Source organism: Erinaceus europaeus, chromosome 15, assembly GCF_950295315.1.
Source record: "Erinaceus europaeus chromosome 15, mEriEur2.1, whole genome shotgun sequence".
In the NCBI taxonomy this organism is placed as follows: Eukaryota; Metazoa; Chordata; class Mammalia; order Eulipotyphla; family Erinaceidae; genus Erinaceus; species Erinaceus europaeus.
This window is the reverse complement of record NC_080176.1, coordinates 28,708,896-28,734,147: the sequence shown is the minus strand read 5'-3', so window position 1 is coordinate 28,734,147 and position 25,252 is coordinate 28,708,896. Positions and strand designations below refer to the sequence as shown.

Genomic DNA, 25,252 nt, shown 5'->3' with positions numbered 1-25,252 from the left:
TCCCGGACCACTCCACTTGTAAAGCTTTCCCCCTGAAGGCGGAGACCAGGGGCTCGAAGCCATCCGAGTCCTTACGCATTGCAAGAGGTGCACTCAGCCAGGTGCACCACCAACTCGGTCCTTTTTTAAAAAAAAAAATTTCTATTTTACTTATTTATTCTGGATAGAGACAGAGAGAATTTGAGAAGGGAGGGGGATAGAGAGGGAAAGAGACAGAGAGACACCTGCAGATCTGCTTCACCACTTGTGAAGCAATTCCCTTGCAGGTGGGGAGCCGGGGGCTCGAACAGGGATGGATACTAACACAGGTCCTTGTGCTTTGCGTCACCTGTGCTTAACCCACTGCACTACCGCCTGACTCCGGCCCTTGTTTTTATTGTTATAGTTATTAATGTTGTTACTATTGATGTCATCGTTGTTAGATAGGACAGAGAGAAATGGAGACAGAAGGGGAACACAGAGGGGGTAGAGACACCTGCAGACCTGCCTCACCACCTGTGAAGCGGCCCTCCTGCAGGTGGGGAGCCGGGGGCTCAAAGTGGGATCCTTCCGCCAGTCCTTGAGCTTTGCGCCACGTGCACTTAACCTGCTGCGCTACTGCCCGACTCCCAAAGGATTATAAAATTTAAAATAGTTTTCTTTTGGGAGTTGGGTGGTAGTGCAGCGGGTTAAGCGCACGTGACACAAAGTGCAAGGACCAGCATAAGGATCCTGGCTGGAGTCCCTGGCTCCCCACCTTCAGGGGAGTCGCTTCACAAGTGGTGAAGCAGGTCTGCAGATGTCTGTCTTTTCTCCCTCCTCTCCATTTCTTTTTTATTTAACCAGAGCACTGTTCAGCTCTGGCTTATGGTGGTACAGGGGACTGAACCTAAGACTTTGGAGCCTCAGGCATGAGAGTCTGTTTGTGTAACCATTATGCTATCTTCCCGCCACCTCCATTTCTTTCTGTCCTGTCCAACGACAAAATCAATAACTACAGCAACAATAAAAAACAAGGGCAGGGAGCCGGGCGGTAGTGCAGCAGGTTAAGCGCAGGTGGTGCAAAGCAAAGCAGAAGAACCGGCTTAAGGACCCCGGTTTGAGCCCCCGGCTCCCCACCTGCAGGGGAGTCGCTTCACAGGCGGTGAAGCAGGTCTGCAGGTGTCTTTCTCTCTCTCCCCGTCTTCCCCCATCTCTCTCCATTTCTCTCTGTCCTATCCAACAACGACATTGGTAACAACAACTACAATAAAAAAGGGCAACAAAAGGGAATAAATATGAAAAAAAAACTTTAAAAAATTGAAAAATTATTTTAAAAAATTATGATGAGAACCAGAGTGCCACTTGGGCATACACAGTCAGAGCTGAACTTGGGACTTCGTGTGTGCTGCTTCTAAGAGTTCAGTACTTTGATTTTAAAAGATTAAGTTTTGTCTTTTTCTTTTTACCAGAGCACTGCTCAGTTCTGGTTTATGATGGTACTGGGGATTGAACCTGGGATCTCAAAAGCCTCAGGCTTGAAAGGCTTTTGCATAACCATTATGCTGTCTCCCCAGCCCTGCCTTTTTTTTTTTTTTTTTTACTGATCAGCTCTGGTTTATAGTGGTTTTGGGGATTGAATCTGGGACTTTGGAGCCTCAGTCAAACGAGTCTCTTTGCATAACCATTATGCTATCTACTACCCCGGCCCTTTTTGTCGTATGGCCCTTTTTGTCGTATTTTCAAAAAGATATACACTGGAAATTGAGCGGTAGTGCAATGGGTTAAGCGCATGTGGCCCGAAGCGCAAGGACCAGAGTAAGGATCCCGGTTTGAGCCCCAGCTCCCTACCTACAGGGGAGTCGCTTCATAGGCGGTGAAGCAAGTCTGCAAGTGTCTGTCTTTCTCTCCCCGTCTTCCCCTCCTCTATCTCTCTGTCCTATCCAACAATGGTGACAACAATAATAACTACAATACAAACAAGGGCAACAAAAGGGAAAATAAAATGGAAAAAAAAAGGTAAAAAAAGATACACATATATAAAATTTATTATTGGATAGACAAACTGAACAGAAGGGGAGATAAGAGACACCTGCAGCCCTGCTTCACCATCTGTGAAGCTTTCCTGCTGCGGTGGAGACCAGGGGCTTGAAACCTGGGTCCTTGTGCTCTGTCATGTGTGTGCACTTACCCAGGTATGCCATGGCCTAGCCCCTATTTTGCCTTATTTTAATGATAAAGGAAGAGACCAGAGAGAGCCCTACATCAGCGTTGGCTGATGGTGCTGAGGATTGAAACTGGGGTCTCAGAGCCTCAAGCAAGAAAATCTTTCTGCAGAACCACTATGCTGGCTCCCTAGTTCAAGATTTATTCAATATGAGACTGAGAGAGAACCAGAATTCCATGCTTTATCCAATGTGTCCCTCCTGGTTGCTTCAGTGACATTATTATTTATTTGATATATTGAGAGGGGAGGGGAGAGAGGGAGAAAACACCGGCAGCCCTTCTTCATCACTCTGAAACTTTTCCCCCTGAAGGTGGGGAACAGGGGTTTGAATCTTGGCCCCTTACTCAAGCGAGCTCTCAACCAGGTGTGCCACTGCCCAGCTATTGGTTGGCTTTTTTTTTTTTTTGCCTCCAGGGTTATTGCTGGGACTCGGTGCCTGTACTATGAATCTACTGCTTCTGGAGGCCACTGTTCCCCATTTTGTTGTCGTTATTATGGTTGTCATTGCTGTTGTTGTTGGATAGTACAGAGAGGAATGGAGAGAGGAGGGCAAAACAGAGATGGGGGGAGAAAGATAAGACACCTTTAGACCTGCTTCACTGCCCATGAAGCAACCCCCCCTGCAGGGGGGGAGCCGGGCGCTTGAACCAGGACCCTTACACCGCCTTCGTGCTTTGCGCCATGTGTGCTTAGCCCGCTGCCCTACTGCCCGACCCCCAGGTTGTCATCCCCCCCTTTGAAAAAGTTTATTTATAAAATGGGAACACTGACAAGACCATAGAATAAGAGGGGTACAATTCCACCACCAGAACTCCGTATCCCTTTCCCTCCTGATAGTTTCCCTATTCTCTAACCCTCTGGGAGCATGGACCAGGGACATTATGGAGTACAGAAGGTGGAAAGTCTGGCTTCTGTAATTGCTTCCCGGGTTGGCATTTGTATTTACTTTCCATGAATCCACCACTCTCAGTGGCCCTCCCTACCCCAATCCTCCTTTTTCCTAACAGTGACAGAATTTGAGAGAAGGGGGGAGATATAAAGACATATAGCAGCACTGCTCATGAGTGCTCCAGGTGGGGTATGCCACCACCAGGCCCTTTCAGTGGCATTTCCAATCTCCCTCAAGACACCCAGAGCCATGATGAGAGGTTAAGGCCCTGGAAGGTCACTGGGGGAGATCTTTTTGTTCTCCAGCAAAAGGAACTCTCTGAGGTGTCTTTTCTTTTTTGACTCCAGGGTTACAGCTGAGGCTTGTTGCCTGCACTACTCTGCTCCTGAAGGCTATTTTTTTCCATTTTGTTGCCCTTGTCACTGCTGTAGGTGGATAGGACAGAGAGAAATTGGCCGAGGGGCAGACAGAGGGGGGGGAGAGAAAGACAGACACCTACAAGACCTGCTTCACCGCTATCCTTGTATGTGCATTTAACCCACTGCACCACCGCCTGGCCCGCAGTGTGTTCTTTATACACCTCCATCCTGAGGGGCTGCCCCTGGCCTGTCAAACTATGCTTCTGTGGCACCAACTGGCCAGAGTAGCCTAGGAGGTGGCCAGCAGCAGTTTGGGGCTGCCTAGCCAGAGGCCCCGAGCCCCCCACGTCCCAGAGTGATACCCTCCTGCCCCCCCCAACAGGTGGTACAAGCCCAGCACTCCAGCTGCTGGATCACATCCCGGGCCAGGCTGTGCAATTACTTCTTTGTTTTCCCAGAGCCTGAGTCTGCTCTGGCTTCTGATGGTGCTGTGGAGGACTGAACCTGGGACTGTGGACCCTCAAACACAAGTCTTTATAAAGAACCACCATGATCTCAACTAATTTCACCAATTCTGTCACTTGCCAAGATCAAGATGCTCTTCTCCCATGACAGGACTCTCAACGGAATCCTCACGCCACCTACAACACTGGAAACAGCTAAAGAGAACTCAGGATAAGGATGAGCGTTAAATATTACGTAAGGTTTTCTTTTATTTAAAAGATCATTCACAAAATACCATATCCATAGATATCCTTTCTGTCACATAGCTGAATGTGTTAAGTGTTTGGAATTCCGTTCTTAGGTTTAAAAGTCAGCTGGGATCAACTGGTTTTGTTCTGAATCGGTTCCACATTGGAGGTGTGAGGTCGTCTGAAAACATCGGGTTCGAGTACAACCACGGGACGCATGTCTCTAAGTGAAGTGTCGGTGTTACACAGATGGTTCGTATTTCAGAAGCGGAGAAGACGGTGGGGAGAAGGGGGGGGGAGTTCTGTAAGTTGCCAGGACACTGTGACAGATGGGGAGCTTGGAAAGCCAGGGGCCATGACCTAGTGCTAGCAACTGCTGGACTCCCCAGGGACAGCTGGGGACTTGGGGTTTGGGAATTTTTCACTGGCTCCCCATGCTGTCAAGCTCCCAAGTAGCCTCCAAAAAGCTGAGCTCAACGCCAGACTCGGGGCCAGAACTCTGGCCTGACAGGGTGACTCAGGGCTTCCTGCCGGCTCTGCAGAGAAATGTGGGACCTCAGGCCCAGTCTCACCAGTGGGCTGGGGCTGCGGGATCGTGGGGTCGGGCCAGGGAATGGACACGAACAGGGGGACATGGGGTCACATGGACAACAGGGACTCTTGGAAAAGAGAACCGGCGCTGACCACACCTCAGAGCCGCCACCCGCTACATATGCCTGGCAGGAACAAGGAGCCACAGCCTGCTGTGTCCAGGCGGACAGACAGACATCAGGAAGGACAGGTCTGGACATGTGTGAAGGAGCCCCAGGGACACAGTAGGGAATCCACTGCATCACTCTTGGTTTCGCTGCCTGAGAAGGGAACTTCAGTCCACTGGGGAGGGGGCCATGAGGCCAGACAGGCCTGGGGGCTCTGTGCAGACCGACTGACAGGCCACCACATTCTGGAAACTAGGTGCTTCTGTGAGTCGGTCTCGGGACGCTGCAGGGGGTGGGTGCTTCACTTCAGGGGTTTCTTTCTTTCTAGGGAGTCACAGCAACACAGAACTCCACATGCAGTAGAGATCAAAGGGGGTGGCTACAGTCCGGCCAGTGTGCTGGAAGGGGGAGAAGGGTGAGGAAGAGAGGGGAAGACAAAAGGGGGGGGAAGAGAGTGAGAATGAGAGAGAGAGAGAGAGAAAGAGAGAGAGAGAGGGGAGTGTGAGCAGAAGATAGGGAAGCTCTATGTCACCTGGAAGGCTTGTCCATGGGCCTCCAAGCGAGAAGAATGAATAGAAGGGAAGGGGAAGGAGGGAAAGAGACAGACTGGGAGACAGAAGCACAGACCAGGCTCTAGAGAAGCGCGAAGCCGAGTGACTAGAAACCACGTGCTAACAGCTGACATGCTCACGATCTCTGCTTCCGTGTTACAGGAGGAAGGTCAGGGTCAGCGCAGGAATGGCGGCCACAGGGCTGGGGGACGGGGAGGGGGGCCGGCCAGGCTGTGGTCTTGCTCGGAACCCACCCCCACCCCGCTCCCTCCCACCCTCGAGCTCATTCTTGCTCCTTCTGAACGACTTCCTCTCTGGGCCTGGCTCCTCCGAAGATGGCAGAGTTGGGGTTGGCTACTTGATTGAGGGGCGTCGCGACTGTTCGAGGTTTCAGCTGGAGCCGGGGCCTCTGTGCCCGTTCCTCTGGGGGGGGGGGGAAGGGGGGCTGGTCAGGACCACCAGGCCCAGCCTGTGTTCTAGGAACACCCCCCTACCACGCTGGGGCCGCCACATACCTTCTGTGGGTTCTCTGAAGTCCATGTTGGACCCCCGCAGTGGAGGGCCATCTCGGAAGCGGCTCCCCATTGGGGGGCCTGCACGGCGGTCCCCAGGGCGACCACCCCCCCTGCCACCGAGGAAGTCATCCCTGAAGCCTGTAGGAAGAAGACCCTATTAGTCTCCTGGTGGAACACGTGCCTCGCCGGCCGCTCCCGAGCCGAATTTTAAACTCTCTCAGTGACTTGGTAGAGGGAAACAGAGACAGGGAGAGACAGAGAGAAGGTTAGAGGTCCCCCATCCCCCATGCCTGCACCTGGTAAAGCCAGAAGGGAAGCCCCAGTTGGCAATGCTGGTGTGGGCCCCACTTAGGTGAACTCTCAACACGTCGAGCTGTGTCTATTATTTAAAATTTTTAACATTTATTCCCTTTTGTTGCCCTTATTGTTCTACTGTTGTAGTTATTATCGTTATTGGTGTTGTCACTATGTTGGATAGGAGAGAAATGAAGAGGAGGGGAAGACAGAGAGGGGGGAAAGATAGACACCTGCAGACCTGCTTTACCGCCTGTGAAGTGACTTCCCTGCAGGTGGGGAGCCAGTCGCAATCTTTATGCCGGTCCTTGCGCTTTGCGCCATCATGCTTAACCCGCTGTGCTACCGCCCGACTCCCTAATTATTATTATTATTAGCTAGCAAGGTCATCGCTGGGGCTCTTGAGCCTGTGTGATTTCACAACTCCAGGTCTAATTCTCTTCCCCTCCCTACTTTTTGTTAGCCAGTGAGAGGCAGAGAAACACATCTAACTGTAGCGCTGCTCTGCGGCTTATGAAGCTTCACTTCTGGCAGGTGTGGGGGTCCTTGCACACGGTTGTGTGGGTGCTTTACCATGTCCTGATCCCTTAATTCTGCCTCCAAGTCCAGGCTGTCAGTGCTAGAAAGCTCACTAGGTTGGGCAGGTGGCTTGCCAGGTGCCCAGGTGGAAGCCCTGACAGCACAGCGCGGGGGGAAGCTGTGGTGGGTGCTTTCCCCCTGCTCCCTACTTAAAGAGGACCAGCCCCAGAAACAAAGCAGAAGTGGGTGGGCCCAGCTTGTGTACCTGAGGCCCCAAGTTCAATCCCCACCCTCACAAGGACTGCTGGAGAGAGCAGTGCTGTGTTCTGGCTTCTCCGTCTCATGGGAAACTCTTTCTCCCATGTGTAAATAAGACAAAACGACACAGAACAAGCTCAGAAGACTGACTGCTGGCTAGTCCCACCCCCGCTCCGTAAGGCAGGATGGTCCCTCCTACAGAACGACTTGCCCTTTACTGCTTTGATGAGACGCTGATTCATTTCCAAGACCTGTCACAGGGGCATGGTTTTTTTTTTTATTATTAAATTCTTTAAAAAAATTTATTCCCTTTTGTTCCCTTGTTATTTTATTGTTATAAGTTGTTGTCATCGTTGTTGGATAGGACAGAGAGAAATGAAGAGAGGAGGGAGAAGACAGAGAGGGGGAGAGAAAGACAGACACCTGCAGACCTGCTTCACTGCTTATGAAGTGATTCCTTTGCAGGTGGGGAGCCGGAGTCTTGACTGGGATCCTTGAGCAGGTCCTTGAACTTTGCACCACCTGCACTTAACCCGCCATCCTACTGCCAACTCCCTTTTCTTTCTTTTTAAAAGGAATTCCTTTTTTTTATTTTTTTAAAGATTTTTAAAATATTAATTTCTGGGAGTTGGGTGATAGTGCAGGGGGCTAAGCGCAGTTGGCACAAAGCATAAGGACCAGCTTTAAGGATCCCCGTTCGAGTCCCCGGCTCCCCACCTGCAGGGGAGTCGCTTCACAGGGGGTGAAGCAGGTCTGCAGGTGTCTCTCTTCCTCTCTGTCTTCCCCTCCTCTCTCCATTTTTCTCTCTCCTATCCAACAACCATGACATCAATAACAACAATAATACCTACAACAATAAAAAAAAAAGGGCAACAAAAAAGGGAATAAATAGTAAATAATTTTAAAAAGTTTATTTCCTTTTTGTTGCCCTTGTTTTTATTGTTGTTGTTGTTACACAGGACAGAGAAATGGAGAGAGATAGGGAAGACAGAAGGGATGATAAAGACAGACACCTACAGACCTGCTTTACCGCCTGTGAAGCGACTCCCCTGCAGGTGGGGAGCCGGGGGTTCGAGCTGGGTTCCTTACGCCAGTTCTTGTGCTTTGCACCATCATGCGCATATCCCGCTGCGCTACCACCCAACTCCCAAGGAATTTCTACTTTTTAAAAGATGTGTTAGAGAGGGGGCGGAGAGAACACGAACCAGTCAGTTCAGAGTCCTACCCGCTGTGCCACCTCCTGGGCCCAGGACTTCAGGTTCAAACCTCCCCGTGACAGGTGTCGGACACCCCTCATTCACCAGGCCCTCAACCCCATCAGGACCCCCCCCCAACTCATCTCTAAGAAGACTCCCAAATCTGAGGAACAGACATTTCACGCAGAAGCCTGCAAGTGTGTGCTCACTCTAGATCTGTCCCTGGTGGGCCCCAGCCAGGCCACTGTTTTTCTCTCCATCTGGCGAGTGCCAGGCTCTCTGCCCCTGCGTCTTTTGTCTTTTTGGGGCTCCCACAGTTGTTGAGCTCACAGGTATTCCTGACTCCAAGGGTGGCCTCATGGGGAAGCTGCTGAGCTTCCTTCAGGCCTGTGCCATGTTAAGGTGTTGGGGCTGGGCAGTGGCACTTTGTGCAAAGACCCGGGGTTCAAACCCCGTCCCCACCTTGGGGGTGGGGGAGGGCTTCACTAAGTGGTGGGGGAGGGCATCACTAAGTGGTGACGGAGGGCTTCACTCCATTTCTCTTGTCTCTCACCCTCTATCAAAAAACCCCTGGTGATAACCCTGGTGGCAAGATACTGAGGTACAGCTGCACAGAAACACACAAACAGATTACATATCACCTGGCTGACGCAGCATGACTGCAGGACCAAACCGCCCTGGCCATGGCGGGGGCTCATGTCAGACCCCATTCTCTGGAACTCACTGAGGGACTGGGCCAAACACTCATACCAACTCAAACTGGTGATGAAAACAGTTCTGGGAACATGACTTGGGGGAGAAAAACGACACTTGGGACATGTGTCGTTATGTTTGAGGTTCTTTGCAAAACCGAAGCACCAGGCCTGACGTGGTTGGGTTCATTCAGCCAGCCTGATTAATATTTAAGCATCGCACTTGGTGTTTTTTCCCAGGGGAACCTGCTGTGTGGGCTCAGAGGGAGGGAGGGGGGGAGAGAAGGAGGGGGGGAGAGAGAGAAAGACCCACCGACCCTCTCTCCAAGAGATAAATATGGCAGGGAATGAACCCAGGGCCTTATTCATTTGTACATGTGCTAAATGGCCTCCTTAGATCAAATTTTTCCTGTGGGGGGAGGGGGAAGGAATTGTGTCACAAAGTAAAGACTGCTGGACGAGCTGTCTGAGACTCCTGTTCCAGAGACAGGACCTCCACGGGACTAGGGACTTTTGTCTGGAGCAGCCGGTCAGGCAGACCCGCCGGCTCTGCGACCATCTGCTAGCTTGTACCTAAAGCCACAGGCTTGCTGGGTCCTACTGCACGTTCACAAATGAGCTCATTCCTGACTGGCTCCAGAGTTCTGCGAGATCAAATCATTCCAGAGAGGTCATAAAATAAGCTTCAAAAACTCCCACACTGCACCAGGTCCCCCACACTCACACCAGCACTCTGAGTCGTTTGGTGATGGGGCTGGCTGATGCTCGCTCTCTCATCAGGCGGAGAGTGCAGACAGACGCTAACTAGGGGTGGGGTGTTTCTAGGATTAAACCCAGGGTCTCCATCAGCAAGTTACCTGGCCTTGTTTTTATTTATTTATTTATTTAATCTATCTATCAACCAGAGCACTGATCAGCTCTGGTTTATGGTGGTGCAGGGGATTGAACCTGGGACTTTGAAGCCTCAGGCTTGATAGTCTGTTTGCATAACCATTGTGCTATCTACCCCTGCCCACCTGGCCTTGTTTTTAAGGTTCTGTTACAACTGACTTCACACACCTATAAATGGCTTCTATTAAAGTTCAGGCAGAGCAAGAACGATGGGATGTTTAGTGGAGTCCAACCCTGCCAACCTATCTCCTGCCTGGGTTGAGTTAGGAGGGCTGGCAAAGGAGTTGGGGCCACAGTGGGGGTAGGCACTGAGCCCCAGTGACAACCCTGGAGGCAAAAAAAAAAAAAAAAAAGGAAATATTTCCACCATGTTTCTGCTGTGTAGAAATAGTTAAGACTTAGTTAGGGGGCTGAGTAGTGATGCACCCGGTTTGCTATGAGCGAGGAACTGGGTTCGAGCCTCCACTCCCCGCCTCTTGTCCCTCGGGGAACAAGAGGCCAGCAGAACTCTTGATCACACCAAAGGGAATCACTGGGAGCTAGAGAGCAGGGCTTTCTGGGGGCTTCCGGAAGCTCCATCTGTAAGTGGCAGCACCAGAGTCCCCTGGGCTAGATCCCACCCTCGTGGAAGAGAGGAAAGGAGAGGAGAGGAGAGGAGAGGAGAGGAGAGGAGAGGAGAAGAGAGAAGAGAGGAGAAGAGAGGAGAAGAGAGGAGAGGAGAGCAGAGGAAGAAGGTGGGTCAGTGGGTGCCGCTGGGGGGCTGCTGTGGAAGGAAGACAGGCAGCAGCAGGCGGCCAGCAACTCATGACAAACAACAGCCGTGAGGCCACTGCAAAGGGGCAAGTGGTGATACTGTGAATACTGATACCAGAATTGAAGTCATCCCGGGAATCCCATCCACCTCGAGATTCTCGAGAGCCACCCATTCCTGAGGATACACAAGAGAGATAAAGGTTGAGGTCGCTTCCTGCCATCACCCAGGGGCACAAACATGGGGGAGACGCACAACCCACGTGATGGGATGGGACGCTCGGCGGCATCGCTTCTGAGGTTGCCTGCTGCCCTCAGGACAGGAAAAACCACCACCACCAAACACACCCCCGGCCTTGAAGCACCAGCCCTTCTCGTCCTGGAGGACTTAACAAAACCCCTTGCGCACGGCCTGGGAGCTTGGGTCCTGTCACTAGGCCACCCTCCCCAAGTTGGGGTCTGTTTCCGGAGTGCCAATCACCTCTGTCATCTGGCCCGCCTTTCCTGAATCCGAAGCCGCCTTTGTCTTGTTTTCTGCCCTCGGCGATGTCCACACGAAGTGACCGGTCACCCAACAGCTAGAGGTGAGGGGAGAACAGTGTGAGGATGAGCAAAGACACCTGCAAATGCTTGCTCCCAGGAGGCCCAGAGGGGTGTGTGTGCACTCACCGCACCGTCGTAAGTCAAGGCTTCCTTAAGGGAATCCACTTCATCAAATTCTACATAGCAGAATCCTGCAATAGAAAAAGCCAGCCCGGTTCCTTAAGGCGCTCGGGGGCCTCCTCTCTGTGCCCCCCACCAGAACCACACGGCAGGGCTCTGAGTTTCGCCTTCTGACCTGTGACCGACCCATCGGGGTTTCAGCGTTTTCTAGGACCTTGGCAGGCAAAGCCAGTGAGACCAGCAAGCTGTTAGCAGCTTCCCTGGGCGCCAAGTGCTGGTCTAGGTCCACACCGGCGCTGACAACCCTGGCCCTGGGTTCTAACACAGGTGTGGGAAAAAAGTTTCTTGGGTGGTGGGGAGACAGCTTCGTGGGGATGTGCAGTAGTTATGCAAAAGACTTTATGCCAGGAGTGTGTGGGGGGGGTAGATGGCATGATGATTATGGAAAGAGACTTAGGCCCGAGGATCTGAAGTCCCAGGTTCGATTCTCTGCACCACCACCAGCCAGAGTTAAGCAGTGCTCTGGTGAAGAAAATAAACAACCCAGGATTTGCCATCAAAGTGGTGACACAAGCAACACTGCCTGGCTGGAGAGGACCCCCCCTGCCCTGCCCTCACCCTCCTAAGGTCGAAACCCCACCCACTCCCTAGCACCCAGCACCCCCTCCAGAGGACTCGGTGAGCTGGTGAAGAAAATAAATAACCCCAGAGGGTTAAGTGCAGGTGGTGCAAAGCACAAGGACCAGTGTAAGGATCCTAGTTCGAGCCCCCAGCTTCCCACCTGCAGGGGAGTCGCTTCACAGGCGGTGAAGCAGGTCTGCAGGTGTCTGTCTTACATCAAAACAACAATAAAACAACAAGGGCAACAAAACGGAATAAATATTTTAAAAAGAAAGAAAATAAACAACCCAGGGGCAAAATCCCAGGCCCTTCCAGAACCAGATCGCTGGGATTTTGGTTCAGCCTTCCCCCCCCACACTCACCTTTGAATTTGTCTGTGTCTTTGTCTCTGACTAACCGGACACTCCTTATGCTGAGATCCTTGAAGATGGCGTCTATGTCACCCTGCACCGTGTTGAAGGGGAGGTTGCCTACATATGCCGTGTAAGGGGGCTCCGTGGGCAGCTCCTTCTGGCTGCGGGAGCCATGGCCGCCTGCGCTGCCACGGGACCTGGGCAGGAACACAAGAGGTGCCAGGTCTGAGGGAATGCCTGCCCCACCCAGAGGCAGAGAGGACCCCACAAGCCACTACTCGGGAGAATGATGGCTTTTTAGGTGACAGAAGTGTCCACAGAGGTGCTGGGTGGTGGCGCACCTGGTTGAGCGCACATGTTACAATGAGCAAGGACCCAGGTTCAAGCCCCCAGTTCCCACCTGCAGGGAGAAAGCTTCGCAAGGGTTGAAGTAGGGCTGCAGGTGTCTATCCCCCTCCCCTCTCAATTTCTCTTTGCCTTTATCTAAAAGTAAATATAGAAAGAATTTTTTTAAAAGTGTCCACAGAAACCCAACTGACTTGCCCAAGGACATCAACCCATATGCATGGTGTTGAGACGGTGGCTGGTGCCCACCTGCAGCTGAAGCCATTGGCCCCTGGAGGAGTGGGGTGCAGGACGGCCAAGGCCGCCACACAGGGAATAAGCTCCTCTGAGTCAAATTCTGGATTTTGGCCGCCCGAGGTGGTGCAGTGGACAAAGCCTTGGACTCTCAAGCACAGGGCCCCAAGTTCTATCCCCGACACTGCGGGTGCCAGAGTGATGCTCTGGTTCTCTTGCTCGTTTATAAGCAGACTGTGGATTTATTTTCCGATGCTGCGACTTCTCAGCCGAGAGTGACACTAACAGGCCTTCAGGTACTAAGAGGACACCCAGAAGGCCGTTCACACATACAGCCTTTTCCCCAGCCAGTGATGGCAAAGTTTTGCCACCACAGTTATCGCTGGGGCTTGGTGCCTACGTAACAGACCCCCCCACTCCCAGTGGCCACCCCTTCTTTCGATAGGACAGACAAATTGAGAGGGAAGACCTCTCACCTGCAGACCTGCTTCACCACTCCTGAAGCTTCCCCTCTGAAGGTGGGGCAGAGGGTCAGAATCTGGGTCCTTGTGCCTGGTGACATGAGTGCCACGGCCCACCCACAGTGTTTTTTGGGTAACTTGGGTTTAGGGCGTTAATACAGGTCAGTGGATTGCAACACAGTGGATTGCAACACAGCTCTCTGGTGAGAGCTGAGAGCAGGGGGCGCTGTGTGTGTGGGCAAGGGAGTAGGTGAACCCTGTAATTCTGGGTCCATTTTGTGGTGATCCTAATTGCCCTAAAAATAGTCACAGGAAGGGGGTCGGGCGGTGGCGCAGTGGGTTAAGCGCATGTGGTGCAAAGCGCAGGGACCGGCGTTAAGGATCCCGGTTCGAGCCCCCGGCTCCCCACCTGCAGGGGAGTCGCTTCACAGGCGGTGAAGCTTGTCTGCAGGTGTCTATCTTTCTCTCCCCTTCTCTGTCTTCCCCTCCTCTCTCCATTTCTCTCTGTCCTATCCAACAACGAATTGCATCAACAAGGGCAATAATAATAACCACAACGAAGCTACGACAAGGGCAACAAAAGGGGGAAAAAATGGCCTCCAGGAGCGGTGGATTCATGGTGCAGGCACCGAGCCCAGCAATAACCCTGGAGGAGGAAAAAAAAAAAAAAAGAAAGAAAAAAAAATAGTCACAGGGGCTTAGGGCCCTCTAACACTCAAACTGTCAGGGCAGAGAATCTATGTTTGTGCTGGTGACCAAGGGACACAGGCTCCTGTCACCTACTAAAACTTCGCCTGGGAAAATCCCTCAAGTTAAAATGCCCAAGACCTGGGGCCAGGTGGTGGTGCACCTGGTTAAGCGCACATACTGCAGTGCACAAGGTCCTGGGTTCAAGCCCCTGGTTCCCAACTGCAGAGGGAAAGCTTCTTGAGCGGTGAAGTAGACTGGCAGGTGTCTCTCTGACTCCCTCCTCCTACCCTCTCAATTTCTTTCTCTGTCTTCTAATAATAAATAATCAATTAAAGAATGCCTACAACCCTGATTTTGACCCATCCTGAGCGAGACAGACACCTGCAGACCTGCCTCACCATTCCTGAAGTGTCCCCCTGCAGGAAGGGAGTGGGGGCTTGAACCCAGGCCCTTGTGCAAGGTAACCCAGAAAATTCTCTAGTACAAAGTATAACAATAAAAAAATGGCAACAAAAGGGCAAATAATAAAATTAAAAAAAAAAAATCTTTCAGGGCTGGCAAAGACGGCGTAATGGTTATGCAAAGACTCCGGGGAAATAAATATCTTAAATGAACTAACAAAATGAAAGCATTTATGTCCAATGGAACCATAGTCTTTCCAAGGCAACGCTGTGCTGAGGACAGCATCGTGAATGTTCTTTCCATTCAAATCTTTACTTGAGGTTTCAAACTGACCAGAAAAGACTTCACATACACCAACTGCTTTATCCAAGTTTCATAGCCAAGTCAGCCAGTGGCAAAGTGGACTCTCTCAAGACCACCTGTCCACACAGTGAGGGCGGACCAGACAGGGACCCTGCACCTCCTCTCTGGGGACACCTACGTCTGTGTCCTCTCCACCCACCACCAGCAGTGACTTCCTGCACATTCCTGTTCTGCACCCCACCCCACCCCCACCATGCTGTGCGGACAGTCTGTTGGGTTTATGTTTTGAAAACCAGAGCCCTGTTCAGCTCTGGCTGATGGTGGGGTTTGAACCTGGAATCTTGGGGCTTCAGACTCAATGAAAGACTTTTCTTTGCATCACCACCATACTATCTCCCCCCTCTGCCGGCTATTGATTATTTTAAAACCCAAGAAAGCCCAACAGTAATCAGCCATCCTCAGTGATTCCGAGTATGACAACCCCAGGAAGCATGGGGGCTACAGAGAGCAGAGCACAGTGCAGAGGTAATTACGGCTGGGGATTCCATGCAGTGAGGCAGACACCGGAGAGCAAGACTTGCTTCTGAAGCACAAAGGCAGCTGAAGACCAGAAGAACACACGCTAAATGATTTCTGGGAAAAGTTACCAAGATGTCCACATCCAACAGAATCAGCTCGGCACCTGCACATCTGCACTCGGACACTGTTGCCATCAGGTCAGGGGACCGGGCTGGTGCTGGCTCCCCACCTGGCTGAGTGCACACATGACAGCGCTTAAAGACCTGGGTTCGAGGCTCTGTCCTCTACCTGCAGGTGGCTCTCTCACCATTTCCTATCTCCTGAAACCAGTGCCGAAGTATCAAACCTGCAGCATCAATCTTTCTTTGGTATCTGAATTTTCTTCTTTTCTTTTTTTGCCTCCAGGGTTATCACTGGGGCTCAGCACCCGCACTACCAATCCACTGCTCCCCAGGCCATTCTCTTCATTTTACTGGACAGCTCAGAGACAAATTGAGAGGAGGAGGAGATAGACCTGCTTCCCTGATTGTGAAGCATCCCCCCTGCAGGTGGGGAGCCGGGGGCTCAAACTGGGATCCTTGTGCCTCGTGCTAAGTGTGCTTAACCAAGTGTGCCACCACCTGGCCCTTGGGTGTCACCAAGAACATGCCCTATATGCCCCCCGGCACAATCCACTCGCTAGAGCCCCCTCACCACTGCAAGACCTGTGTCTCACCCACCGGGGCCTCAAGCAAGCCTCAGGCTCCTGCTCGCGACAGCTGTGACGCTCCACCTTTTGGGGGGCTTCCCCTGGTGCCATGCATGATGACCTTATATCTTGGGGGCTTAAACCTGGTCCTCACCTTGGTAAAGTGTGCACTCAACCAGCTGAGCCATCACCCTATCCCAGTGTGTGTGTGTGTGTGTGGAATGACATAATAATGGTCTCACCACCAGCCAGAGCTGAACAGGGCTCCGGTAGTCAATAAGGCACAAGTGCTGACGGAATCACATGGCAAACACAATGTCCACCCTGAGCCTGGGGATCAAGAATAATGGCGGTGGTGCACCTGGCTGAGCACACACATCACAGCGTACAAGGACCCAGGTTCAAGTCCCTGGCGCCCACCTGCAGGGGGGACGCTTCACAAATGGTGTCTCTCCCTCCTCAATTTCTCGCTCTATCCAATAATAATAAGGAAAGTAAATTCTGAAGGCAGTTCAAAAAGTGGGGGCCAGGCAGTACTGCACATAGTACAAAGCACAAGGATCCTGGTTCGAGCCCCCGGCTCCCCACCTGCTGGGGGGGGGTCGCTTCACAAGTGGTGAAGAAGGTCTGCAGGTGTCTATCTTTCTCTCTTCTTTTGTCTTTGTTTCCTCTTTCAATTTCTGTCTTATCCAATTATCTATCTTATTGTTATCCAATAACAATGACAATGTAAAAAATGGCCTCCAGGAGCTGTGGATTCATACACAATGCAGGCATTGGGCCCCAGCAATAACCCTGGGGGGGGGGAGGAGGAGGGAGAGAAGGAGGAGGAGAAGAATAAAAAAGAAAAACAAAGTGATTCGGGGCCAGGTGGTGGTGCACCTGGTTGAGTGTATCTATTACAATGCTCAAGGACCCGGGTTCAAGCCCCCCCCATCCCCACCTGCAGGGGGAAGCTTTATGAGTGATAAAGCATGGTTGCCAGAGTGATGCGCTGGTTCTTCTCCCAAGTTCATCTTTAAAAACACACACACAGGGAGTTGGGCGGTAGCGCAGTGGGTTAAGCGCACATGGCACCAAGTGCAAGGACTGGCTTAAGGATCCTCCCGCTCCCCTCCTGCTCTGGAGTCGCTTCACAGGCAGTGAAGCAGATCTGCAGGTGTCTATCTTTCTCTCCCCCTCTCTCCATTTCTCTCTGTCCTATCCAACAACGATGACAACAACAATAACTACAACAACAATAAAAACAAGGGCAACAAAAGGGAAAATAAATAAAATGTAAAAAAAAATTAAACATAATAACCAACATATATAAAGAGCTTGCCAAACTCAACAAGATAACAAATAACCCCATCCAAAAATGGGGGGAGGACATGGACACCACAGAAGAGATCCAAAAGGCTGAGAAACACATGAAAAAATGCTCCAAGTCTCTGATTGTCAGAGAAATGCAAATCAAGACAACAATGAGATACCACTTCACTCCTGTGAGAATGTCATACATCAGAAAAGGGAACAGCAGCAAATGCTGGAGAGGGTGTGGGGTCAAAGGAACCCTCCTGCACTGCTGGTGGGAATGTCAATTGGTCCAACCTCTGTGGAGAACAGTCTGGAGAACTCTCAGAAGGCTAGAAATGGACCTACCCTATGACCCTGCAGTTCCTCTCCTGGGGATACATCCTAAAGAACCCAACACACCCATCCAAAAAGATCTGTGTACACATATGTTCTTGGCAGCACAATTTGTAATAGCCAAAACCTGGAAGCAACCCAGGTGTGTAACAACAGATGAGTGGCTGAGCAAGTTGTGGTCTATATACACAATGGAATACTACTCAGCTGTAAAAAAATGGTGACTTCACCATTTTCAGCCGATCTTGGATGGACCTTGAAAAATTCATGTTAAGTGAAATAAGTCAGAAACAGAAGGATGAATATGGGCTGATCTCACTCTCAGGCAGAAGTTGAAAAACAAGATTAGGAAAAAAAACAAAAAAACAAGTAGAACCTGAAATGGAATTGGGTGGGTGGGGAGAATACAGGTCCAAGAAGGATGACAGAGGACCTAGTAGGGGTTGTATTGTTTTATGGGAAACTGGGGAATGTTATGCATGTACAAACCATTGTACTTATTGTTGAATAGAAAACATTAATTCCCCAATAAAGAAATTAAAAAATTACACACACACACACACACACACACACACACAGATTCACGTCGCAGGTTAGTCAGCAGGTGGAGTGCATACCTTCCATAGGCAGCCTTCGGTGTTACAGTGCTCTCTAAGAATGTAAAACAGGAACTAGGCCTGGGAGGTGGCTCATGCATCACAGGAAGCAGGCCCTGGTCTCTGGGGGCGGCATGACGCAAGCAAGGAGAAGACTTGTGACTCAGGGCAGGTCAGGGGGGCTGGAGGAGTTGGTCCCACCCTCCAGTGGGCTGAGCGGGACTGAACACCAGAACCACCCAGGGCCCTGTGAAGGAGAGGCTGCCAGCTTCTGTCAGACTCGATCAGTGGCCTCTAGCTAATAATCCCAGAAAGTGCTCTTTGAGACTCCTTCCTGAGGGCGGGGGTAGATAGCATAATGGCTATGCAAAGAGACTCAAGCCTGAGGCTCCAAGGTTCCAGGTTCAATCTCTGGCACCATCTGAAGCCAGAGCTGAGCACGGCTCTGGTAAAAAACAAACAGAACACCACTTTCCAGTACAAAGATCTCCTACCAGCACAAGGGATTTATTTGCTCACCTCTCAGGTGAGGGCTTCCGTGGTTTAGCAAGAGGACTATCTTCCTTTTAGAAAAGATCTATTTGGACTTTTGCAAAAAAGCCTTTCATGTCCCAGGTAGTGCTGGGGTTGGGGAGGGGGAGAGAGATAGCATAATGGTCACGCAGACTCATGCCTGAGGCTCTTAAATCCCATGTTAAACCCACCCTGTACCGCCATAAGCCAGAGCTGAGCAGTGGCCTGGTATAAAAACAAGCAATCAGGGGAGTCGGGCAGCAGCGCAGCGGGTTGAGTGCAGGTGGCGCAAAGCACAAGGACCAGTTAGGATCCCAGTTCAAGCCTCCGGCTCCCCACCTGCAGGGAAGTCGCTTCACAGGTAGTGAAGCAGGTCTGCCGGTGTCTCTCTTCCCCTCTATCTCCCCCTTCTTTCTCAATTTCTCTCTGTCTCTATCCAGTAGCAAAAAAAAAAAAAAAAAAAAACAGGGACCCAGTGGTGGCATGCCTGGTTGAGTGCACATGTTACAATGTGCAAGGATCAGGTTCAAGTCCCCGGTCCCCACTTGCAGGGGAAAGCTTCATGAGTGGTAAAGCAGGGCTGCGGGTCGGTCTCTCTCTCTCTCCCCCTGCCCTCTCTTGATGTCTGGCTATCTCTATCCAATAAATAAAGATGGAAAAAAAAAAAACCCAAGCAGACAAAAGAAACAACCCCCCACAATGAAATCACAAGGGGCAGGCAACTACAAAGGACATCCAGCCCACACAGAGGGCCTGGGCACCATAGTGGGTAGGTCCCCCTGAAAACAAAGTCACGGCTTTGGTGGCTTCTGAGGCCCACGTGAGCCTGGCCCTGGACTGACCCCAGTTCTGCCTGAGCCGTTTCAGGCTTCTGGACCAAGTATCCCATGTAGCAAACAAGACAGTTTCCAAGAAGAACCCACTCAGCATTTGTCCAGGATCCCTGTAACACAAGTCACATGAGCTTTGTCTCATGCCCACAAAAACAGCTTTCTCCTATTTCATGGCCAACAAAAAACTCATTTCAGGGAACCTAACTTTCCCTACTTGCACTAAACCCAACAGACTAGACACCAAAGAACTACAGTGGTGTAGTGGATCAAGTGTCAGCCCCTCAAGGGTGAGGTTCCGGGCTCAATCCTTGGCATTGCATGTGGCATGGTGACGATGCTTTGGTTCTCTCTTCCTCATTCAGAAATCAGAAAATGAATGGGGGCCAGGCAGTGGTGCATCTGGTTAAGCACACACATTATAGTACGCAAGGACAGGGTTCGAGCCCCTGGTCCTCACCTGCAGGGGGGGAAAGCTTTACCTAGTTCCCACCTGTTAGCGGTGAAGTAGGTCTGCAGGTCTCTTTCTCTCCCCCCCTTCCCACTCTCAATGTCCTATCAAATATATAAATTTTAAAATTTAAAAAGAGGAAGTATTGGGGGCCAAGCAGTGGGTTAAACACATAGTGGCGCAAAGCTCCAGGACGGGAGTAAGGATCCTGGTTCGAGTCCCCGGCTCCCCACCTGCAGGGGGGTAGCTTCATAGGTGGTGAAGCAGGTCTGCAGGTGTCTCTCTTTCTCTCCCCCTCCTCTCTCCATTTCTCTGCCCTATACAACAACTATGAAATCAATAACAACAATAACAACAACAGCGATAAACAAGGGCAACAAGAGGGAAAAAAACCCTCCATGAGCAGTGGATTCGAAGTGCAGGCACCGAGCCCCAGCAATAACCCTGGAGGAGCTATCATGATCTGGGAGATGTTGCATTGGATAAAGCACTGGACTCTCAAGCATGAGGTCCTGAGTTCGATCCCCTGGCAGCACATGTACCAGAGTGATGTCTGATTCTTTCTCCTACCTTTATCATTGGTAAATAAAGATTACTAAAAAGCAAAAGAGGAATTAAAAAAAAAAAGAGGTACTATCTTTTAAAAAAATATTTGTATTATCTTTGTTTACTGGATAGACAGCCAAAAAGCAAGAGGGAAGAAGGGAGACAGGAAGAGACAGACGCCTGCAACACTGCTCCACTACTCTCAGAGCTTTCCCCTGCATGTGGGGACCTGGGGCTTGAAGCTGGGTCCTTGCACATTGTAACAGGTGTGCCACCGACCGGCTCCCATCTCTTTCTTAAACAGCACTTATTTCAGGGCCAGGTAGGGGTGCGCCTGGTAGACCACACATCTTCCTGCACACAAGGACCAGTTAAAACTCCAAGCAAAGCAGTGCTGCAAGTGTCTTTCTAGCCTCAGTCTGTCTATATCCAAAATAAATCAAATTACAAAATATTCCTTTGAACCCTTTAAAAATGTTTGTCCGGTGTCAGGCGGTAGCAAGCACACGTGGCCCTAAGCGCAAGGACCAGCTTAAGGATTCCGGCTCGCCTGCCCCCCCCACGGGGGGGGGGTTGCTTCACAGGCAAGTTTGCAGGTGTCTTTCTCTCCATTTCTCTCTGTCCTATCCAACAACGATCAATGATGACAATAACTACAATAATAAAATAAGGGCAACAAAAGGGAATATATTTAAAAATGTTTGTCTATTTACTGGACAGACAAGGAGAGAGCAAGAAAAGAGGCACCTGCAGCCCTGCTTCACTGCTTGTAAAAAGCTCACCCTTTGCGGGTGGGGACCAGGGGTTTGAACTAGGATCCTTGTGCTTTGTGCACTTAACTGGCTGCACCACCACCTGCCTCTCAAGTTTTCTTTCTTCTTTAAAAAAAAAACAAAAACTTATTATTGGATAAAGACAGAGAGAAATTGAGAGGGGACGGGGAGATAGAGAAGGAAAGACACAGAGAGACACCTGCAGCCCTGCTCCACCACTCGTGAAGCTTCCCCCCGTAGGTGGGAACCAAGAGGCTTGAACCTGGGTCCTTGCACACTGTAATGTGTGTGCTTAACCAGCTGTACCAAAGCCCGGCCCGGATACTTCCTTCCTTCCTTCCTTCTTTCTTACTTTTTAATTTTTTTTATTTCCTTATGTTGTCCTTGTTGTTTACTATTGTTGTTACTGATGTCCTCATTGTTGGATAGGACAGAGAGAAATGGAGAGAGGAAGAGAGGAGAGAAAGATAGACACCTGCAGACCTGCTGCACCGCCTGTGAAGCGACTCCCCTGCAGGTGGGCTGATATTTCTTTCTTAATGAAAAGGGGAGAGAAGCCATGGCTTCATTATTGCACATGTGAAGTGGGGTCCTACTCTGGGCCCCCTTCCTGAGCTCAGTGCTTTACCCACTGTGCCCGCCCCAGAGAGGACTGTCTATTTCCAACACTTCTTTCTACTTCCCAGTTCCACCCTGGGTCTTGGGATGGAACTCAGAGGCTGCCATGATCAAAAGTGGAGAATGCTGCTATGCTGACCCTTGGGGGTCTACAACGCCACCGTGACTTGCTTTCTAAGCCAGAGCGCAGTCCCTGCGGGGACAAGCCTGGAGACACAACAAGTGCTTGGTCAGTACCGGTTCCTGAATTCAGTGGCAATCTCATTTTAGTGTTGACATCGTTTACCCTAGGGGGCAGCAGGCAGTGGTGCACCTGGTTGAATGCACTTGTTACCATGCAAGAGGACCCAGGTTCAAGTCCCCAGTCACCACGTACATTGGGAAAGCTTCACATGGTACTGTCTCGGAGTATGTATGCATCTCTCTCTGTCTTTTAAATATAGAATGTCACATCTCTTACCAGACTTCTTTTTTAAAGAGACAGACACCTGCAGCCCTGCTTCACCACTCTGAAGTTTTCCCCCTGAAGGTGGAGATTGGGGGCTTGAACCTGCATCATTGGGTACTGTAATGTGTACCACCGCCTGGCCCCTATGTACCTATCTCTCTTTTTAAAAAATTTACTTATTTTCCCTCTTGTTGCCTTTGTTTTTTATTGTTATTGTAGTTATTACTGTTGTTATTGATGTCACTGTTGTCAGACAGGACAGAGAAATGGAGAGGGGACAACAGACAGGGGGAGAAAGATAGACACCTGCAGACCTGCTTCACCGCTTGTGAAGCCGGGGGCTTGAACTGGGATCTTTGCGCTGGTCCTTGTGCTTTGCGCCACGTGTGCTTAACCCACTGCACTAACGCCTGACTCCCCCTATGTACCTATCTCTAGCTCCTCCTTCCCTCTCTATTTTTGTCTCTATCCAATAAGTAATAAACAAATACATATATATATACATATATATATATATATATATATATATAAAATGTTTAAGAAAGTAATATTAAAGTCCAACTCTCCTATTGAATCTGGAACAGGAGAAGTGCAGACCCTAAACACAATTACAGTGCCTGATCATCTGTGAGACTACCAGATCCTACCTGTGGATGTCTTAAATGGTCACAAGAATTCACTGACATGTTTGAAAAAACAAATTTTAGGGATCTGAGCAATATTTACTATATGTTAAAAAAAGAGTTTGAGCCCCCGGCTCCCCACCTGCAGGGGTTTCACTTCACAGGCGGCGAAGCAGGTTTCTCCCCATCTTCCCCTCCTCTCTCCATCTTGATGTCCCATCCAACAACAGTAACATCAATAACAACAATAATAACCACTACAACAATTTGGGACTGGTTGGTGCACATGTTGCAATGAGCAAGGACCTGGGTTCATGCCCTCAGTCCCCACCTGCAAGGGAAAAGCTTCCCAAGTGGTGAAGCAGGGCTGCAGGTCTCTCCTCCTTTCGATTTCTGGCTGTCTCTGTCAAATAAATAAATAAATAAATAAATAAATATTTTTAAAAAGGGGCAACAAAAGACACCATTGGACTGGGAAGAGAGCCCAGTGGTTCTGCAAAGATTTTCATGCCTGAGGCTCCAAAGTCCCAGGTTCAAGCCTCCACCACGAGACAAAACTAAGCTGTGCTGTACTCTGGTTTAAAAATCATTAAATATAAACACTCTGGTGATGGGATGCTAGTTACCAGGACTTGTCAAAAAAACCCAAGAGTGGGCTGGTGGGGCAGTTTGCTTGGATAGTTTGTTGCTCTGCCATGGACATGACCCGGGTGCCGGTCCACACATCATGCTCAAGAAAGCTCGGTGCTGTGTTCTCTCTCTGCCTCTATAAAATGGAAGGGGGAAAATGTCCATATCAGATGAAGAACCTTAAAAAAAAAAAAAAAAAAAAGGCAGTGCTCCATTTCCTTCCTTTGTATATTAGTTTTGAAGCTGGACAAGGGGCTGGCGTTTTCATTTGGCTCTGGATCCTGGATAGATCGCTACCTGTAACCCGGGGTTAAAAAGAAACAATAAAAGATTCCCTTTATGAAACTTCAGGATGACTCCACTACCAGTCTGACTTGCAGAGAAACCTAGCCCAAAGGCAACAGTTTCACCTGCAACTGACACCCGGTTCTTTTATTTTATTAGCAAATAAACGTTCTTTGAAAGACCAAGTGGCTCTACCTCTCCCAGGTGTAGGGGGGGTGGCGTTTTCCAGGCTGCAGGACCCGCCTTTGTCTGAACACCCCCCCTACACACACCCCAAGAAAGTATTCAACAAAGATCATTCTTCTTCACTCGACAAAGAGACACTTCTGGCGATGGAAACCCTGGGAGACCAGACACCCCGGTGGGTGCTACTGTGGGAGGAAGGGGTGTGTGGGGGGGAGCGATCCTGGCCGTGGGAACTCACAAAAGGCCAAGTGTGTCCTTGACCAAGCAGCAAGGTGTCTGCGGTATGATGCAACTTGTCTTAGAGAAAGGGGGAAAGAGAGAGAGAGAGACAGAATAAATAGAGGACCCAGTGGGGAAAACTGAGAAAGGTTGACGTGTGTACAAAACTACTGTATTTTACTGTTTGACCGTGAACATTAACCCCCCCATAAAGAACATTAAAATAAGAATAATTAGAGGAAGAAATAAAGCAAGCACTCTAGGAGGAGGAGAAAGGGTCGTGCAAGCACACAGGTCAAGCTCTGCATCGACCCTGTCAAGTTTTCTTTCCAACAAGGTGATCGAACGGGTGATCCATCACCGTGATGGGGGAGGCGGGGGTTCTCCTTCGGGTCGGGAGCCCGGAACTTGCAGGATGGAGACCCCTCCCATCCCGCCCGCCCGCCCGCCCGCCGGCCCGCCGGCCCGCGGCACCTGTCAGCAGGCTCCTCTGATCCAACAAAGGGCGCAGCGGGAGCCCCCAGGGCTGGGCTTGTTGGGGTGCCGGCCCCCCGCGCCCCCGGTCCCCGCCCTCACGGCCCGACCTCGGCGGCCTCGTGGCGCGGCGGGCGCGGGTGCGGGTGCGCTGACCACTGGACCGCCCGGCCCGGCCCGGCCCCACCGCCCAGGATAGAGGGAGGAGCCCCACCTCCGGGGGCGCCGCCGCGGCCTGGCCCCGCGGGCGGGGAGCTCCCCACATGGCGGCGCGGGGGACCAGGGGGAGCCGCCCACCAGCGGGCCCCGGGCCCAACCGCCGCCGCCGCCCCGAGCGCGCCATTTCCAGGCCCCGGGGCCTCCGCGGGCCCGACCCGGCCGCCCCCTCCCGCCAGCCCAGCCGAGCGCGGGCAGCCCGCCGCCTCCTCGGAGCCCCCGGTGCCCGCAGCGGCCCGCGCACACCCGGCCGGCTGTCTCACCCTCTGCCGCCGCCAAAGCTGCTGTAGGCCCGATCGTCGTAGGTGTCGAAGTCCGCCATTTGCCGTCTCCGCTGCGAGAGGAACCAGGGTGAGCGAGGAAGGACCCCGCAATATAACTCCCCCCGCCCCGCCGCTGGGGCTGCCCGCCGCGCCGCCTGATCGCAAATCGCACGCACGCACG

At 51.2% G+C, this 25,252-nt stretch overlaps 1 protein-coding gene across 2 annotated transcripts; it reads right to left on the bottom strand.

Moving 5' to 3' along the window:
- Nucleotides 1–4,126: 4,126 nt before the first annotated feature.
- On the bottom strand, nucleotides 4,127–25,234 carry EIF4H (eukaryotic translation initiation factor 4H). Of its 2 annotated transcripts, XM_060173526.1 has the most exons (7): nucleotides 25,072–25,228; nucleotides 12,136–12,323; nucleotides 11,159–11,223; nucleotides 10,971–11,067; nucleotides 10,608–10,667; nucleotides 5,890–6,027; nucleotides 4,127–5,797 (listed from the first exon to the last, which is right to left on the bottom strand). In XM_060173526.1, exons 1-7 carry the CDS (start codon nucleotides 25,128–25,130, stop codon nucleotides 5,658–5,660), a joined length of 747 nt encoding a protein of 248 aa, XP_060029509.1. In that variant the 5' UTR covers nucleotides 25,131–25,228; the 3' UTR covers nucleotides 4,127–5,657. The 2 variants fall into 2 exon arrangements, with proteins under 2 accessions (XP_060029509.1, XP_060029510.1); XM_060173527.1 differs by lacking the exon at nucleotides 10,608–10,667 and having other exon boundaries at nucleotides 25,072–25,234.
- Nucleotides 25,235–25,252: the final 18 nt, after the last annotated feature.

Coding starts and splice junctions, on each gene's coding strand:
- EIF4H (XM_060173526.1), bottom strand. CDS start 25,130: ATGGCGGACTTCGACACCTACGACGATCGGGCCTACAGCAGCTTTGGC. Junction 12,324..25,071: donor AGCTTTGGCGGCGGCAGAGG/GTGAGACAGCCG, acceptor GTTCCTGCCCAG/GTCCCGTGGCAGCGCAGGCG. Junction 11,224..12,135: donor AGACACAGACAAATTCAAAG/GTGAGTGTGGGG, acceptor TTTCTATTGCAG/GATTCTGCTATGTAGAATTT.